The sequence below is a fragment of the Mobula hypostoma genome, chromosome 10 (genome assembly GCF_963921235.1).
Source record: "Mobula hypostoma chromosome 10, sMobHyp1.1, whole genome shotgun sequence".
Lineage (NCBI taxonomy): Eukaryota > Metazoa > Chordata > Chondrichthyes > Myliobatiformes > Myliobatidae > Mobula > Mobula hypostoma.
Window position 1 is genome coordinate 110,520,187 of NC_086106.1, and position 17,234 is coordinate 110,537,420.

At 41.2% G+C, this 17,234-nt stretch overlaps 1 protein-coding gene across 3 annotated transcripts in view; it reads left to right on the forward strand.

Annotated features, from left to right (window-relative positions):
- Window positions 1-17,234, forward strand: part of nexmifb (neurite extension and migration factor b) — a 299,468-nt gene that overhangs the window by 253,596 nt on the left and 28,638 nt on the right. For 2 of the 3 annotated variants that reach the window (XM_063061034.1, XM_063061035.1), the window contains exons 2-3: window positions 6,702-6,826; window positions 13,557-13,713. In XM_063061034.1, the coding sequence (XP_062917104.1) occupies window positions 13,680-13,713 (34 nt within the window). In that variant the 5' untranslated portion in view covers window positions 6,702-6,826; window positions 13,557-13,679. Of the gene's footprint in view, window positions 1-6,293; window positions 6,827-13,556; window positions 13,714-17,234 lie in introns of those variants that run through there. The other variant, XM_063061036.1, reaches the window with a different exon arrangement.

The following is a 17,234-nucleotide window of genomic DNA, read 5'->3' on the forward strand; positions in this document are numbered from 1 at the left end:
ATTGTTTCACAGCCACAAGTCTCACCTGCCAAGCAGAATGACTCCCCATATCAGGAAAGATATCATCATACAAGAGTAAGAAATCCTCCACAGCGATTAAATCTTCAGTGCTGAAAATTTAAAATTTACTCTGCCCTGGATGTCTAGTTGAGGTTATAGCTCAGAAAGGAGTGTTACACATTTAATAATACAGTAAAATTTGAGTAATATTGTAAATTTACTAATTAAGCATTCTTTATTGTTTAAATAATTCATTAAGGGTTACATAAGACCTTAGACCCCACTTGGAGTACTATGTTCAGTTCTGGTCACCTCATTACAGGAAGGATGTGGATCCTATAGAGAGAGTGCAAAGATTTACAAGGATGTTGTCTGTATTGGCGAGCTTGCCTTATGAAAATTGGTTGAGTGAACTTGGAGCAACGGAGGATGAGGGGTGACCGGATGATGAGAGGCATTGATTGTGTGGATAGTCAGAGGCTTTTTCCCAGGGCTGAAATGGCTAACCCAAGGAGGCATAGTTTTAAGGTGCTTGGAAGTAGATACAAGGGGGATATCAGAATTAAGTTTTTCCACACAGTGCGTGGAACGCACTCCCAGCGACAGTGGCAGAGGCAGATACAATAGGGTCTTTTAAGAGACTCTTAGATAGGGACATGGAGCTTAGAAAAATAAAGGGCGACACAGTAGGGCAACTCTAGGCAGTTTCTGGAGTAGGTTACATGGTCAACACAACATTGTGGGCTGAAGGGCCTGTAATGTGCTGTAGATTTCTATGTTCTATTTTAAAAGAAGGTGAATGACTTATGTTATCACACCACCACGTCATACGTGTGTGTCTCGCTAAAGTAAAAACAAAACTAAACACGCATTCCCAGCTCCGTGTTTTTGCTTCCAATTAGTATTGTATTTTGTATTTGCAAAACTTAACACCTCCCTTCTCTCTAACCATCAATGAAAATCTGACAGTCCCATGGATACGACTCACACATGGTTCTAATTTGGATTTTATTGCCATTAATCCTAGAGGCAAATTTTTTTTAGAATTTTGTAGTGAACAGCATTATAAGAGTACCATTACCACATGAAATTCGTTTTTGAAGGTGAAAGCCTCCTCATGGAGGCTTTCACCTTCAAAAATCATCTACACATATGAATCAGAATCAGATTTAATATAATTGGCATATGTTGTGAGTTTGTTGTTTTGTGGTAGCCATACATTACAAATTGTAAACATATTGTTAAAGAGATTTCTTCGACAGAAGAATAGAAGAAAACCTCAAGTCTACCTCACCATTCAGTATGATTATGGCTGATCAGTGCTAGCCTCAACTGAATTATGGCCATTCCCCATAACCCTCAATTCCTCAATCTTACAAATAATATTTATCTGCTTCCACTATAAATGTATGTAGTTGCCTGTCCTTCACCATCCTCTGAGGCAGAGAATGCTAGAGACTTACCTTATTCATATGCAGGTTCCATGTAGATACTAAGCTGCCTTTTGTTTCCTCTTACTGAAGTGAATGACGTCACACTTTCCCATTAAACTTCGTTTGCCAGGTTTTCGCTGAATCACTCATTCTATTTATATCCCATTGCAGAATCATAATTTCCTCAACATAACATGCCTTTACACCTATCTTCATATCATCAGCCCACTTGGAAATCTTACATTTCGTTCCTTCCTATAGGTTACCAATGTAAATAGTTAACAATTGAGGGCCAGAGGTTGAACCATTCATTACATTGGTCCAGGCTAAACACAGCTAAATAATTCCAGTTCTTTGTTTAGTATATGACAGTGAGTTTTCATTCCATACTAACTAACATACTACCTAAGATGCAGTAGCTCTTAATCTATGCACAGCTTCTCATATAGGAGCTTGTCAAATGCCTTTGGGAAATGTCAATACACAGCATCTACAGGATACCCTGAATCCCTCATCCTCAAAGAATTTGAGCAATTCTTTGTGCGACATAATTTACCTCTCTTAAAACCTTGCAGACTAACTTTCCTAAATAATTAGTTATGCCAGGCTCCTTTGATTATTGACTCCAGTCTGTGCTCTTCCGCATGCCTGGTTCCTTTAGAAACATGATAACAATTGTCAATAGGGTTCAACAGGGGATTAAAGTGGAAATCTTCCTGCATTTTAAGCATGAACTGTAAACCCTGAATCAAAATAGAGTCCTAAAAGGCCTTAGATGTGTGTGGTGTAAGTGTCAGACAAAAGAGGGATTTAGTTTACTGACGGGGAAAAAAACTGTAAATGTCAAGTTGTAGAAATATGTCTTGTTGCTGAGATGGGGCTTTGGTGCATTAATGCAATTTGGCAGATGCTGGACAAAACTGGTTATGGTTATGTCACTGTCTCATATTGCCTTTTCCAATGGGAGACATACATCTAATCCCTTGTACACACAATCTCTATGATATGTACTTCATTATGATCTTGCGTTTTTTTTTCCATTTACCTGCACTGAAGTTTTTTGGTAGCTTATTCACGTTTTTGCATTATTGTTTTACCTTATACTTAATGCACTATGTATGAACAGTATGCAAGGCAAGCATTTCATTGTATCTTGGTACATGTGACAACAATAAACAAATACCAACACATAGCTCATCTGTTTCTGTGCAATGCAAGGTGGCTCAGGGCTGAACTTGCCAAAAGCCTTCTTTACTGAAGAGATCACATAGCTATCATTAAAACAAATCATTGGGAAATTTATGGTGGCACATTTGAACCCAACGGCCTCTCAGGAGCCAACCAAAGGTACATTTTTCTTTTTAAAAATGTGTTGTTTATGATGGTAAGACCACACTGGACTCCAAGAACAATGGATGCAGCAGGTCTACTGCATCAGTGATCTGTTCGTTGTTTGGTACAGCCAGCCAGAGTGCCGAAGGAGCTGGCACTCAGGTCAGAGAAGAAGAAGCTAGCGCTTGGGCTGGAGAAGGAGAAGCCAGCAGATGGGCCAGAGAAGATTCGGAGGAGCTGACCTTGGTGCAGATCATTTTGCTCCCTGCTACTCGAGGGCATCAGAGTTGGTGCACGAAAGCAGCATGCAGTGTAACCATGTGTGACTGTCTTGGACATTCCTCCTGCGATCACAAGACCCTGTTAGACATTGATAATGTAAAATGCTGCTGGCCTATTTCCCTTGTTTGGTGGAAAACAGACAGCGAGGCAGCAGTGTGGCCTCAGTTGTAGCAAGGACTAGGCCTCAAGCCGCGGGCTTGCATGCTGCTGCAGTCCAAGTGAGAAGACACTGGAGGTAGTGTAGCCTGGTGTTCATGCTCAGTTGGAGGCTGGTCTCTCCCGTCAGTGTTGCCCTCCAGTGTTCAGTCAGTGGAATGACAGGCTGGATTGCCAGGAGCTGTACCATCAATTTGCATGTTGCTCAGGGACTTGGACAGTACATGTGTTTTCTTGCGTGACAATGTGTGTGTTTTTTTCTCTCTCTCCTTCTCATTATTTTGAATGTATGTTATGCATCCAGGCTCCAGGGAAATGCTGCCTCATTCAACTGTATCCATGTATGGTTTGAATGATAATTAAGCTTGATTTGATTAGTTAGAAAGGAAAATGATATAGTGAACCCAAGGAGGCCAGATGCCATTTCTGAGGATGTACGATTCTCAGATTCTCGTAGAGCATTGAACACGGAACAGTACAGCACAGTAACAGGCCCTTCACCCCACAATGTTGTGCCAAACCAGTTAAATTAATAATCAAATGCCTAACTTAATTAATCTCTTCTGCTTACACAATGTCCATATCCTTCCATTTTCTCACATGGCTGTCTTTAAAGTCTCTAATGTTTCTGCCTCTATCACTACCCCAGGTGGCTCGTTCCAGGCATCCATCACTCTCTGTGTATAAAAAAAACTTGCCCTCACATCTCCTGTGAACTTACCCCCCTCTCACCTTAAATGCATGCCTTCTAGTATTAGACATTTCAACCCTGGGAAAAATACTCTCTTCTCTAGGTCTCTTGTGATCTTATAATCCTCTGTCAGATCTCCCCTCAGTATCCACCACTCCAGAGAAAACAACCCGAGCATGTCCAACCTCTCGTTTTCACACACAGGTAGCATCCTGGTAGACCTCTTTTGCACCCTCTCCAAAGCTTTGACATCCTTGCTGTAGTGGTGCATCAGCACTCCAGATTCAGCCTAACTAGAGTTTTATAAAGCTGCAATATAACTTCCTGAATTTTGAACTCAGCACATCAACGAATAAAGGCAAGCATGCCATATGCCATTTTAACCACCCAATCAACCTGTGTAGCCATTTTCAGAGATCTATGAACTTGGACTCGAAGCTCCCTCTGTTCGTCCACACTGCTAAGGATCTTGCCCTTAGTATATTGTCCCTTTGCATTTGACCTACCAAGGTGCAACATTTCACATTCAGCTGGGGTTAAACTCCATCTGCCATTTCTCTGCCCATATCTGAAACTGACCTATATCTTGTTGTATTCTTTGCCAGTCATCTGCAAACTTACTAACGCACCCCTCTACATTTTCATTCAGGTCATTTATATAGATCACAACCAACAGAGGTCCTAGTACAGACCCCTTGCAGAACACCACTAACCACAGTCCTCCAGCTGAAATAAATACCTTTGACCATTACCCTCTGTCTTCAATGGGCGAGCTGGTTCTGAACCCAAACGACCAATACACCATGGATCCCATGTGTCTTAATTTTCTGAATCAGCCATAGAGGTTACCCATGCTCTTATGCTCAATGGCTCTATGAATTGGTTTAACCCTTTATTTGGCAATTGGCATATTTCCATGGTGAGGGCGATTTTTTGACGTGTTTTGAAGTTCTGATTCTTCGGTACATGATTTTCTGGCTGGGCCATGCAGATGAATCACCCTGGTTCAGTTTTTGAGCTAACTGAGTCAAGATGCTGTTGATGTGTGGGTGCCACACTGACCTCAAAAGGGGGAAGATCAGCCATGTTCCTGCTCGTGATCCTAATGAGCTTCCTAATTTTGGTATTCAAATCTCTATAGACTTAAAATCAAGTTACAGTCCTGGGACTGCCACTTTTGTATAAAATGCTGAACTAAGACCCCACCTAGCTCTCAAACGATTGCTTTATTGATGGAGGCATTATTTGGGGAGCATTGCCTTGACTGATATTGAACCCTCAAACAGATTACCTGGCTATTATCACATAGCTTTTTGTGGACCATGGTTGCCATATTAACGGCTTTACAGTGGTAACTGCTGTTGACTGTGGTGGCAAACAACGTAGTCAGCCAGAGCACATGAATCCTTTGTCAGTGAGCACCATGCATTTGTGTGTGACTGAGATTCATTTAATGCACATGATCTGTATGTAACTATTTTGCACTCACTGCTTTTCTTCTGGTGAAATTGTCCTGCTTTTGTTGGCAGAAGTTGCTTTAGTTTCTGTTTCACAAACAAGAGAAGATCTGCAGATGCTGGAAATCTCTTTTACCAATCAACTCCCCAGTGCTTTACTTCACCCGCCCCACCCCGCTTCCAGTTTCACCTGTCACTGTGGTTTCTTCCCTCCCCTCCCCCCACCTTCTTACTCTGACCCCTGATCTCTTTTTTCTCCAGTCCCGCTGAAGGATCTTGGCCCAAAGTGTCGACTGTACTCTTTTCCGTCGATGCTGCCTGGCCTGCTGAGTTCCTCTAGCATTTTGTGTGTGTTGCTTAGTTTCTGTTTCCTCTTCTTTAAACTAATGTTTGACTAAATTGACTTTACTTGCTGAATAATAGAAATTTTATTATGTGCAATTTAACTCACTCAGCTTTAAACATTGGCAGATGTCAATAAATAGTCCGATAATTGAAGCATTTCAATGGCAGTATAATGCTTTTGGACATCTGGAATTGCATAAAGGGAAATAATTCTTTCCTTTCACTGTGGATTGTGAATGCCTGGTCATAGCTGCAATAGTACACATACAAATCGTGCCCACTCTGTGAGTACACTTGTGTATAATGACTACATAACTGAAGCTCAGCATTACATACCAAAAGCTGTTGGCCCTTACAATATGAACTGAGAAAACTGACACTAAAATTAAAAATAATATGGATTATACTCACGTCTCTCCACAGATTGGAGAATAAACACATGTTGCTATAAATGTCTTAGTGTGTATTGATTGTGAAAATGTAGACCTGAGTGGATTGATTGTTAAAACGTAGATCAAAATGGATTAATCATTAAAACACTTGCTTCTAGAAAATTATGAAAGCAAAAAAAATGAAAAGTACAATTTTTAACATGAATTTACCCTATGAGCACTGAGTTTGAGCTGTCAGCACTACATTAACATATCTCAAACACTAGAGCATTGATGGAACTATATTCATTCATTTCAGAGATCACTAAATTCTCCATTGGTTTATTCTGAAGATGAGATGTTGGTAATTACAGCAGCATTGATTTTGATAACAATGGCAGCATTAACCTTGTGTCCTGCACTCCCTTCCATTTATGTATATAAAAAACACATAAAACATCTCCTGCAACCTAAGTACCCGCTGTAGCAAACCAACTTGTGATAAACATTTGTCCTCGCTTGTATTGTTAAATAGAGTTAAGTATTGGAATGAGATTTTTTTTATATCTCTCTCTGCTATCACAGTCGTATAGTTCTTGTAGAGATTAATGGAATATATTTTACGCACTTACAGTGTGGCCGGGAACTGTGACTGATGGAATAAGGAATAACAAACAAAATTTATGGATGAACTGCAGGAAAAAGACCTGGATGCACGGGACCCCAAAACGGATCAACCCTGCTGGGTCAATGTAGACGGTAAGGATTGAGTTACAACAGTAGGTTGACTCGGTAGTTCTTTAAAGCTTTTGTCTTTAAAGATGTTTTTGAAAAGAACTTTAGGTGCAAACTTGGGTGAACAGTCTTGGAAAATCCCACCTATTTAGCACAGTGAGAATATTCTTATCTCATGACCTCTTAATAGCTCATCACAAAGGGAAATGAGGATGGACAATAAATGCTGTCAATACCAGTGACACCCTCATTACAGGAATGAAAAGAACAGATCAAATAGTACACCAAATCTAATTAACAAGACTCATAGAGAATGGATTGGGGAGATAGTCTGGATCATAGAGTCATAGAACACCATAGCACAGAAACAGACCCTTCAGCCCATCTAGTCTGTGCCAAACTATTAATCTGCCTAGTCCATACCCCTTCCACCCATGTACCTATCCAAATTTATCTTAAATATTAAAATTGAACCTTATATCCATCACTTCTGCTGGCAGCTTGTTTTACAATCTCACTGCCCTCTTGAGTGAAGAAGTTCAGGATTAAAATCAGATTTAATATTCTGGCATATGTCATGATATTTGTCGTTTTTGAGGCAGCAGTACAATGCATTACATATGTAAGGGGGTTTCTTTTTTTATGTCACTGCGTAGTCTAATTAAAATGGCTTCTTTGTTATGTTATAATTGAAAGGGCTTCTTTGTTATGTTAACTGCTGAGAAAGTCCTCCCACTAGCAGTTTGTTTTGGATTATCTATTGATAAGAGGACGAGTGAACCAATTGCGATAGTTGTTATGGTTTTGGTGTGTCTGTAAGATATTGTATGCGCGGGGGTTTTGGGGCAGAAGGTGGGAGAGAGAGAGAGACAGAGGATGGACCAGGTGCTGTGAGTCCACTAACGGGGTCGAACCCCGAGTGGGGTGTTCGGCGAGGAGAGGAGACGGAGACGGACTTGTGTGGAGCGTCTGGTCAACCACCGTTGTTGGTCCCAGGCGGCCGGTCGAGGTGATCCGAGGGGTCGCAGGGTGAAGAAGAAGGGTCCTGAGCTCCAACTGTTTGTGCACGAAGAGATTGAACTTTGATAAGTGTGGTGCCTTTTATTTTCCTTTTATATTTTATTCTCTATTAATTATATAGTTCAAGTAATATCTATAAACTGTAAATCATTTAATCGTATCTGGTGTATTGTCTGTTATTTGGGCGGGGTGGGGTACATCACACAGCATCCACACAAACTAAGTACCCAGTTTGGCGGGGCCGAGGGCTGTTTACCTAGACGACAGCGAGCCGAGCGACCCTGAGGCTGGCCAGGGGGGCTACACATAATATTAGAAAAACACTAAATTGCAGTATGCAAATATATATAATAGTTAAGTAAAGTAAGTAGTGCAAAAATAAAAATAGTAAAAAAGTAGAGAGGTCATGTTCATGGGTTCAATGTCCATTCAGAAATCGATGGAAGAGGGGAAGAAGCTGTTCCTGAATCATTGAGTGTGTGCCTTCAGGCTCCTGTATCTCCTTCCTGATGCTAACAATGAGAACAGGGCATGTTATGGGTGATGGGGTGGAATTCCGCCTCTGGTTCCCTTTAAACACTTCACCTTTCATCCTCAACCCATGACCTCTAGTTCATGTCTCACCCACCCTCAGTGGTAAAATCCTGCTTGCATTTACCCTACCTATACCCCTCATAATTTTGTATACCTCTATCAAATCTCCCCTCTTTTTCCTACACTCTATTGAATAAAGTCCATGTAATTCAAGTCTTCAAATCCTGGCAACATCCTTGTAAATTTTCTCTGCACTCTTTCAAGTCGGAACAGGACTACTTGAAGAAGAATCTGTTGCAACAAAACAAAGCAGTGAAACGGTTTGTTTTCAGTGATCTATGAGGAAATGGGATAACACTGAGATATGAGCTGCCCTTTGAATAAGAAACATCATTATAAGAACAAAAATTCAAATCTTTGACATTTGGATAATTATATATGAATTGTCATGATTTTAGTTTCCATTAACAGTGTAGTATGCTATCTTAATTGAACTACACTGCAGTCAGTTGGAAGTCTTCTCTGGTACTGAGAGAGTAAGATAGCGAGCAGAGGCTCCAGTTCTTGTCAGCAGCGAGCTAAATGAAGGAAGTCATCCATTAAAAAACAGGGTTTGACAGCCTTCCCTGCCAAGATACTAATGCATTGTGGACTCATAACTCCTTTCTGGTTGACTGTACAGTGTATTTCTTCTGAGGAGGCAGTCAAAGATAAAAATAAAGATTAGCTTTATTTGTCACGCGTACATCAGAACATCAGTGCATACAGTGAAATGTGCCGTTTTCCGTCAACAACCAACACAGTCCGAGGATGTGCTGGGGGTTGCTCACAAATGTCGCATGCTTCTGGTGCCAACATAGCAAGCCTACAAGATGCTAATCCTAACCGTTTGACTTTGGAAACTGGGAGGAAACGGGAACACCCTAAGGAACCCATTCATTCATGGAGATTACTTACAAATGCCCTGTAGACAGCGGCAGGAATCAATCCCTAATCTTACAGCGGGTGCTGTAAAGTATTACACTACTTGCTACAGTATATTTTATGTATTTTGTGACTATCTGGAGAAGACAGATCTTAGAGTTGTATTCTGCATCCATACTTTGATAATGAACCTATGAACCTTTCAACACTACCATGCCACCCTAACTTATCCAGCTTCTCTTGCCCTTCGTGCCAACCAGTTTGGATGTTTGAGAGTATGTAATTGTCAATAAATGTGAATGGGTCTCTCTCATCGTATTCCTTTTGCTCCTTCCAGTGGCATTGTTATGAAAATGTATAAAATGCTGGAAATCCAAGATAAAAGTATAAAAAAATTGCCGGGGACCCAAGGCAGATCAGGCAGCATCTATGGAAAGAAAAATATGTTAACATTTTTCGTTCAAAGTCCTTCATCTGAATTAACTTGTTTCCTTGCTTTCCCAATTTTGTCAAAGAAACATTGTGAAATGTTAACTCTCTTTCTCCCTCCATAGCTGCTGCCAAACTTGCTGAATGTTTTCCAGCATTTTTCCTTTTATTCCACTAGTCGTCTCCCGAAAGTCGCTTTAAATGGGACAGTGGCTTTACTTTCACTTTTGAAAGGGCACTTGGGACCTATGCCATATTTCGTGTGCCAACTGAAGACAGTGGAAAAATCAGCCGGAGTTTATTACAGGCAGTGGATCTGCGGCTGCCTCTGTAGTACACCTGCTGTAATTGTAGACAGTCCTCACTGTTTACGTTGCACACGTACAAATACAATTACAGTAGCACACATTGTCTCGTTTGAGCTAGCATTGCGTCAAGCCCATCATATAAATAAAAGGATCGGGTCTTGATATGAAAACCTCCATTCTGGATCCAAATTTCCTTTTCGGTCAGGAGACAAGTAGACTCAAATCAACCATCCTTCTGACCTTCCCTTGGTCTGCTCTGCATCCTAAAAATAGGAGCTATCCAGCTTGCAGTTGGAGAGGAGCTTGAGGTCAAATGAAGCCGTGAAGAGACAGGTGCAGTGCTTAGATTCGAGGTTAGGTGTGATGCATGGAGAGCCTGTACTTGGGAACAAAGTGGTACCTGCTGTGTTTGCTGAGCAAGAATAATCAGAACATAGGGCTTTGAAAATGTGACAAACAGATGGTCAGATTGGCAACATATGATATAGAAGAGCAGCACTGTGAACAATGATCTCGTATAATAGCATTGCTCTCTGAAATTAATTAGCATCATTAGATCAGATAAGGCTATATCCTCTGTTTTAGGAAACAAGTACCATAAATGTTAGAATAAATTTTACCATCGAATTTACTTGGACAGAACCCGATCATGTGTAACTAAAAATACAGATGGTGGAAATCTGAAGTTAAAAACGGAAAATGCTGGAAGCACCCAGCAGATCAGAAAGCATCTTTGGAATGAGAAACATGTAAGTTTTTTAAGTTGGTCAGATTAGATTGAATTAAGCACTTCATCTTTTATTGATTTTCTTTGAGGCTCATTTTGTATCAAAGAATGTCATTGGACATCTTGATGGAGATTGAGAACAAACTGGACTCATGCAGTAAAACTCCAATAACCTGCTGTCTCTTTGTCCATAAATCCTGGTGATTCGGTATCTGGCCTTGGGATGCTGTTCCCACATTCACTGGCGCCCTGTTCCCATGCTTCTTATTAACATATTGGGGATCTCTTGCCTGCTTGTTTTAAATGCATGGATCCTGTCCCTATGCTCATATTTGGCACACCAGGTCCTTGTTCCCATCCTGATTTTAAACACACTGGATATTGTATCATCCTGCCTTTGAATTTGTCTGGTTCACTGGGAAGTGTATCATAGTACTTTTGTGTAACATGTCTAAAAAAAGTGAATTGAAAGTGTTAATGGATTATCATCCAATATGCAAAAAATCTGCATCTTCAAAATGCAGTACCTCCTGAAGGCAGCATCCGTCATTAAGGACCCTCGCTATCCAGGGCATGCCCTCTTCTCATTCCTCCCATCAGGGAGGCGGTACAGGGCCCTGAAGACACACACCCAACTTTTTAGGAACATCTTTTTCTTCTCTGTGACCGGAATTATGAACTCAAGAACATAACCTCGCTGTCCCTCTTTTACACTATTATTTACTATTGTAACTTACAGTGATATTTATGTCCTGCAGTGTACTGTAGCCACAAAACAAATTTCAGGACGTATATCAGTGATAATAAACCTGATTCTGATTCTAACTCCAATTCAGTCAAAGTCCCAAGAATACTGTATTGTCGAAGTGTTGTTAGTTTTAAGCACAAACTTAGCCACTTAGAGCAGTGATTTTAAATAATAACAATCCTCCCAGTGATTAATTTGCATCATTCAATTACAAATGGGATAGTTCATTAGTTTGGAAAACTAATACTGTGTTCTTGTAAAGTGGCTGATTTACGATGATTCTTGTCCAATTGCCAAACTCAAACCTCTGCGCCACACCCTTTAACTTTATTTTTTCTGCTATTGAAACAGTTATACTCCTTTGAACTTCATTGATTTGTTATTTCCAATTTGCTGATATGTTTTACTTTCTTGGCCCTGGAACCTCTCTGACTCACTTCATAGATACCTACTTAAGTTCAGTTTCTTTAGAAACAGAGCCCTTAGTCTGCTCAGTCTGAAGTCATCCTACAGTTTGCAGGTTTATAGAGGATTGTGTGTTCATTATAGAAGGGCAAGTATTTCCAACTCATTAGAATTCATCCAGCAAACATACTTAACAATAATTCTAATATGACTTCTGCACTCAGGCCCTCCTAATCACAATTTCTTGGTTTACCCTTTTTTTTTACCTTGGTGTAATGTTGTTGACCCATATTTCATGACTTTGGCCTTGCACATTGGTTCCTCTGTAGTAAACTATCACAGTACTCTATGTTAATGTGTAAATCTTTTAAATTTCAGTCATTATTAGTTAAAGAAACGTAGAGTAATACAGCACAGCAATGAGCCCTTCGGCCCATTATTTCCATTTTGACCTTTTGCTCATCTACGGTAGCCCCACTTGCCCACATTAGGACTGTAACCTTCTCTGCCTCCCTTATTTAAATGTTTCACTCAAAGCTGCTTTCTGCAATATGCAAAACATGTCCAGAGAACACCATGTTAGCAGCTCTCTGTAATCTGATTCAATATTAACTGTTCTATAAACTAAGGTTGTTAGAAACAAAAAAAAGAATGTATATGGATTACAATGTACCTGTATAGGTTGAGCGAGCTAGGGCTTTTTTCTTGGGAGTGAAGGAGGATGAGATAGAGGCATACAAGATGATAAGAGGCAGAGATTGTGTGGACAGCCAGTGACCTTTTACCTCCAGGGTGGAAATGGCTAAATCCAGAGGGCATAACTGAAAAGCGGTTGAAGGAAAGTATTGAAGGATGTCAAAGGTAGGCTTTTTTACACGGAGAGAGGTAGGTGAGTGAAACTCAATGGTGGTAGATGTAGATACATTCAGGACATTTAAGAGACTCTTAGATAGGCCTATGAATGAAAGAAAGATGGACTGCTATGACAGAGGAAAACATTAGATTGATCTTACAGTAGCTTAAAACATCATAGGTTGAATGGCTTGTACTGTGCTATAACGTTCTCTGTTCTCAAAGCAAGGAATGAAAAAGGTTGAGTTTACTGTTAGATTGATCTTACAGTAGGTTAAAACATCATGGACTGAACGGCTTGTACTGTGCTATAATGTTCTCTGTTCTCTGAGTAAGGAATGAAAATGTTGAGTTTACTGTTAGGGTTAATGGGTAGATGTTGGCAAGATGCATTACTTCTGCCATGGGTGAGAAAATACAGCTCTGAGTTTGATTCCTTTCTCCATTGAAAAATTCAAGATTGCTTGAATTTGCAGTTCCAACATTTGTACAAAGGCATTGCACAGAAATTATCATTCAACCATGAATTCAGTCCATCATAATTAATTAATAATACAGAGAACATGAGTTGTAGAGTCCATAGGTTGTAGAATCTATTCACTGTTGAAGTTATCCACTCTGGGTCAGGAACCTGGTGATTGAAGGGTAATAGCTGTTCCTGAACCTGGTGGTGTGGGCCCTAGGGCTCCTGTACCTCCTTCCCAACAGCAGCAGTGAGAAGACAGCATGGCTTGGATGGTCCATGCTCATGGGTAATTTTTTTTTGCCTTTTCTTTGATCAAAAAATGTTTTAATCTTGTTTTGCAGGAGGATCTTTCTGAAAACGGTTGATGAAGGTAGTTATAAAACAGTGCCTCTGCATCGGCATCATGCAGACTCTCACTACATCGGCTAACTTTACAGGGAGAAATTAAACCCAGCCAATATTTCATGTTTGTCGAAGCACAGAACATGGAAACAGCAGGTATGTCAATTAATTCATAAATTATTGCAGAATTGAAAAAGAAAGTGCCAAAACTTTGACATCTGTTCCTGTTTTGAACAGAAAAAGCATTATAAATGGCCTCACTCGAGAATAGGGGAATGATCAATACCTCTGAGAGTTCTGGATAATTTCAACTACTTGAGCCATTTACTGATGAGGAAGCAGAATAGTTATGCTCACAGAAAGGTTGAAGGACATTAGTGCCTTGAAATTAGACTGAATAACTCTGCCGTGTTTGACAATGTGACTGAAAATCACTTTTACCTAGATGAGGTAACAATTAAACAACTATTTCCAGGTCACTTCTTGGCACCACTTACACCTTCCAGACTACCTTCCCCATTCGAAAATTTAGTGTGATTTCTAACAACCCTTCCCCCCCCCAACAATATCAGCTGGTGGTTCTCTTAATGCAATAGTCAGCTCTCCTGCCCCCACCCCAGAGCCAGTGGGCTACCAGCCATAGAGCTGCCAAGTCTGGCCTCGGGAAAGGATGAACGAGGCAGCACATTTCTGGCTACAAGAATGCGAAAGATCAAGGCTGTAGTTTCTGACTTTGGGGTCTTGGGCACAGATGAGATTTTCTGCAGCACCCAGTGTGCAAAGGGATAACTGGTGCCCCATAGATTTTCTGGATGTGCTCAAGTTTATAGGCATGCTTGATGCCTGTACTCGCTGGAGTTCAGAAAAATGAGGGTGATCTCGTTGAAGTGGATGTGGAGAGGACGTTTCCTATTTATTTATTTAGTGATACACCATGCAGCAGACCCTTCCAGCCTTCTGAGCCACGCCACCCCAACAACCCCACAACCCCGATTAACCCTAACCTAATCACGGAAAAAGAATGACAACTTAACCTACTCGGTACGTCTTTGGACTAAACTGGAGCACCCGGAGGACACCCACGCATTCCACGGGGAGGACACGCAGAGATTCCTTACAGAACAGCACCAGAATGGAACTCCAAACTTTGGAATGCCCTGAGCTGTGATAAAGTCCTGGGGAGTGTAGGACTAGAGGGCACGGCCTCAGAATAGAGGGTCATCCATTTAGAACAGAGGTGACGAGGAATGTCTTTAGCCAGAGGGTGGTGAATCTGTGGAATTCATGGCCACAGACGGCTGTGGAGGCCAAAGCAGTGAGTATATTTAAAGTGGAGGTTGATAGGTTCTTGATTAGTAAGGCCATCAAGGGTTATGGGTAGATGGCAGGAGAATGGGATAATAACTCAGCCATGGTGGAATAGCAGAGCAGACTCGATGGGCTGAATGGTCTAACTTAGCTCCTATGTGTTAGCATCTTATAGTCGGTAAGTGGTGAAATCCTCCTTCTGCAGACTTAACATAAAGACTTTTCTTTTTATGTTGTGAACAGCTTTTTGTAAATTTTCTGGGGAAAAAAATTTGCATTTAAATGAAGCCTTTTATGATTCTCAGCACCTTTACAACCAACTTTGAATTGCAGTCGCAGTATTAATGCAGTAAATTATGGAAAATCGGCTTCGATTGCATGCTCTAGACTTGGTGTATAATAACAGTTATGTATTGAAGTTCATGTTTGACTTCAGTGGAATCCAATTTTAGAATAGAGAGTTCAACGTCAACTAAATTTCATCTATACAGCAAAGAATATCTATACAGTCAAAATTTTACTCCATTTTCTCCTTTGTCTCCTGTTGTAAACCTGAAATATTTAGTGTACCAAGATGGGTCTGGAGGGCTATAGTTCAGGTCCAGGTCGATGGGACTAGGCAGAGTAATAGTTTGGCACAGACTAGATGGGCTGTAGTGCGTCCATGGTTCTAGGTTGATGGTTGTAAAATGATATGCTTGAAGATTTCACATGTTTAAGATGAAAACTTTCCTGGCACTGATCTCCAAAATGTTATGTTATCCAGGAGGGTTAAAGTATCTAAAGAGGAAAGTGCAAAGAAGAGATGATCCCTGAAGCTCATTGTGAGCCTGTCCCCTGTTAACAAAGAGCACTGGATTACAATGGAAAGCTGAGGGGAAAGAATCAAACAGGTCTAGCTAGTTGGAACATTAGATTTATTTGGGGAATACAACTGGTGAGATACCATGACTGTAGAATAAAGCTTAGAATGGAATGAATCAGAATGATACACCATGTACTGATATAATACTTTCTCATTAATTGACATTGCATTGACTTTTACTCTGAGTCATAATGATGGTGCTATGGGAAATGAAAATGTAACACTGTACAGGGCACTCAAGAGTGCTTATTTGATTTGATCATTAAAACACATTACTGGAAAAACAAAACTAAAAATCCATACTGCAGCTGATTTTGAGAATGTTTGTTTTAGATGTGTCATTCCAAAGACAGGTTCTCAATTCACGACACTTATATCTTTCATAATACACACAAAATGCTGGAGGAACTCAGCAACTCAGGCAGCATCTTTGAAAAGTATCTCTTCCACTTCATGCACTTCTGCTCGTACCCCATCCTCCCGCCACCCTACAGGGGTAGGGTTCCTCTTGTCCTCACCTACCACCCCACCAGCCTCTGCATGCAGCACATAATTATCTGCACCTTCTGCCACCGCCAACAGGATCCCACCACCAAGCACATCTTTTCCTCCTCCCCCCCACTTTCTGCTTTCCGCAGGGATAGCTCCCTATGTGACTCCCTTGTCCACTCGGCCCTCCCCACTGACCTCCCTCTTGGCATTTATCCTTACAAGCAGAACTAGTGCTACACCTGCCCCTACACCTTCTCGTTCACTACCATTCAGGGCCCTAAATAGTCCTTCCAGGTGAGATGACACTTCACCTGTGAGCCTGTTGGGGTCATTTACTGTGCTCGGTGCTCCCAGTGTGGCCGCCTGTACATTGGTGAGACCAGACATAGATTGGGAGATCGCTTCACCAAGCATCTACGCTCCATCCGCCAGAACAAGCAGGATCTCCCAGTGGCCACCCATTTTAATTCCACTTCCCATTCCCATTCCAATATGTCCATCCATGGCCTCCTTCCCTGTCATGATGAGGCCACACTTAGCTTGAAGGGACAACATATATTCCGTTTGGGTAGCCTCCAACCTGATGGCATGAACATCGAATTCTCAAACTTCCAGTAATGCCCCCCAATTCCCCCTCCTTCTTCACTTCCCATCCCCTTTTCCCTCTCTCACCTCATCTCTTTACCCACCCATCACCTCCCTCTGGTGCTCCTTCCCCCTTTTGCTCTTCCATAGCCTTCTGTCTCTTTCACCAATCAACTTCCCAGCTCATTACTTCATCCCTCCCGCTCCAGGTTTCACCTATAACCTGGTGGTTCTCTCTCCCCTCCCACCACCTTTTAAATCTAGAAACATGGAAAACCTACAGTACAATACAGGCCCTTCAGCCCACAATGCTGTGCCAAACATGTCCTTACTTTAGAAATTACCTAGGGTTACCCCTAGCACTCTATTTTTCTAAGCTTCATGTACCTATCCAGGAGTCTCTTAAAAGAGATTCCACAACCGTTAC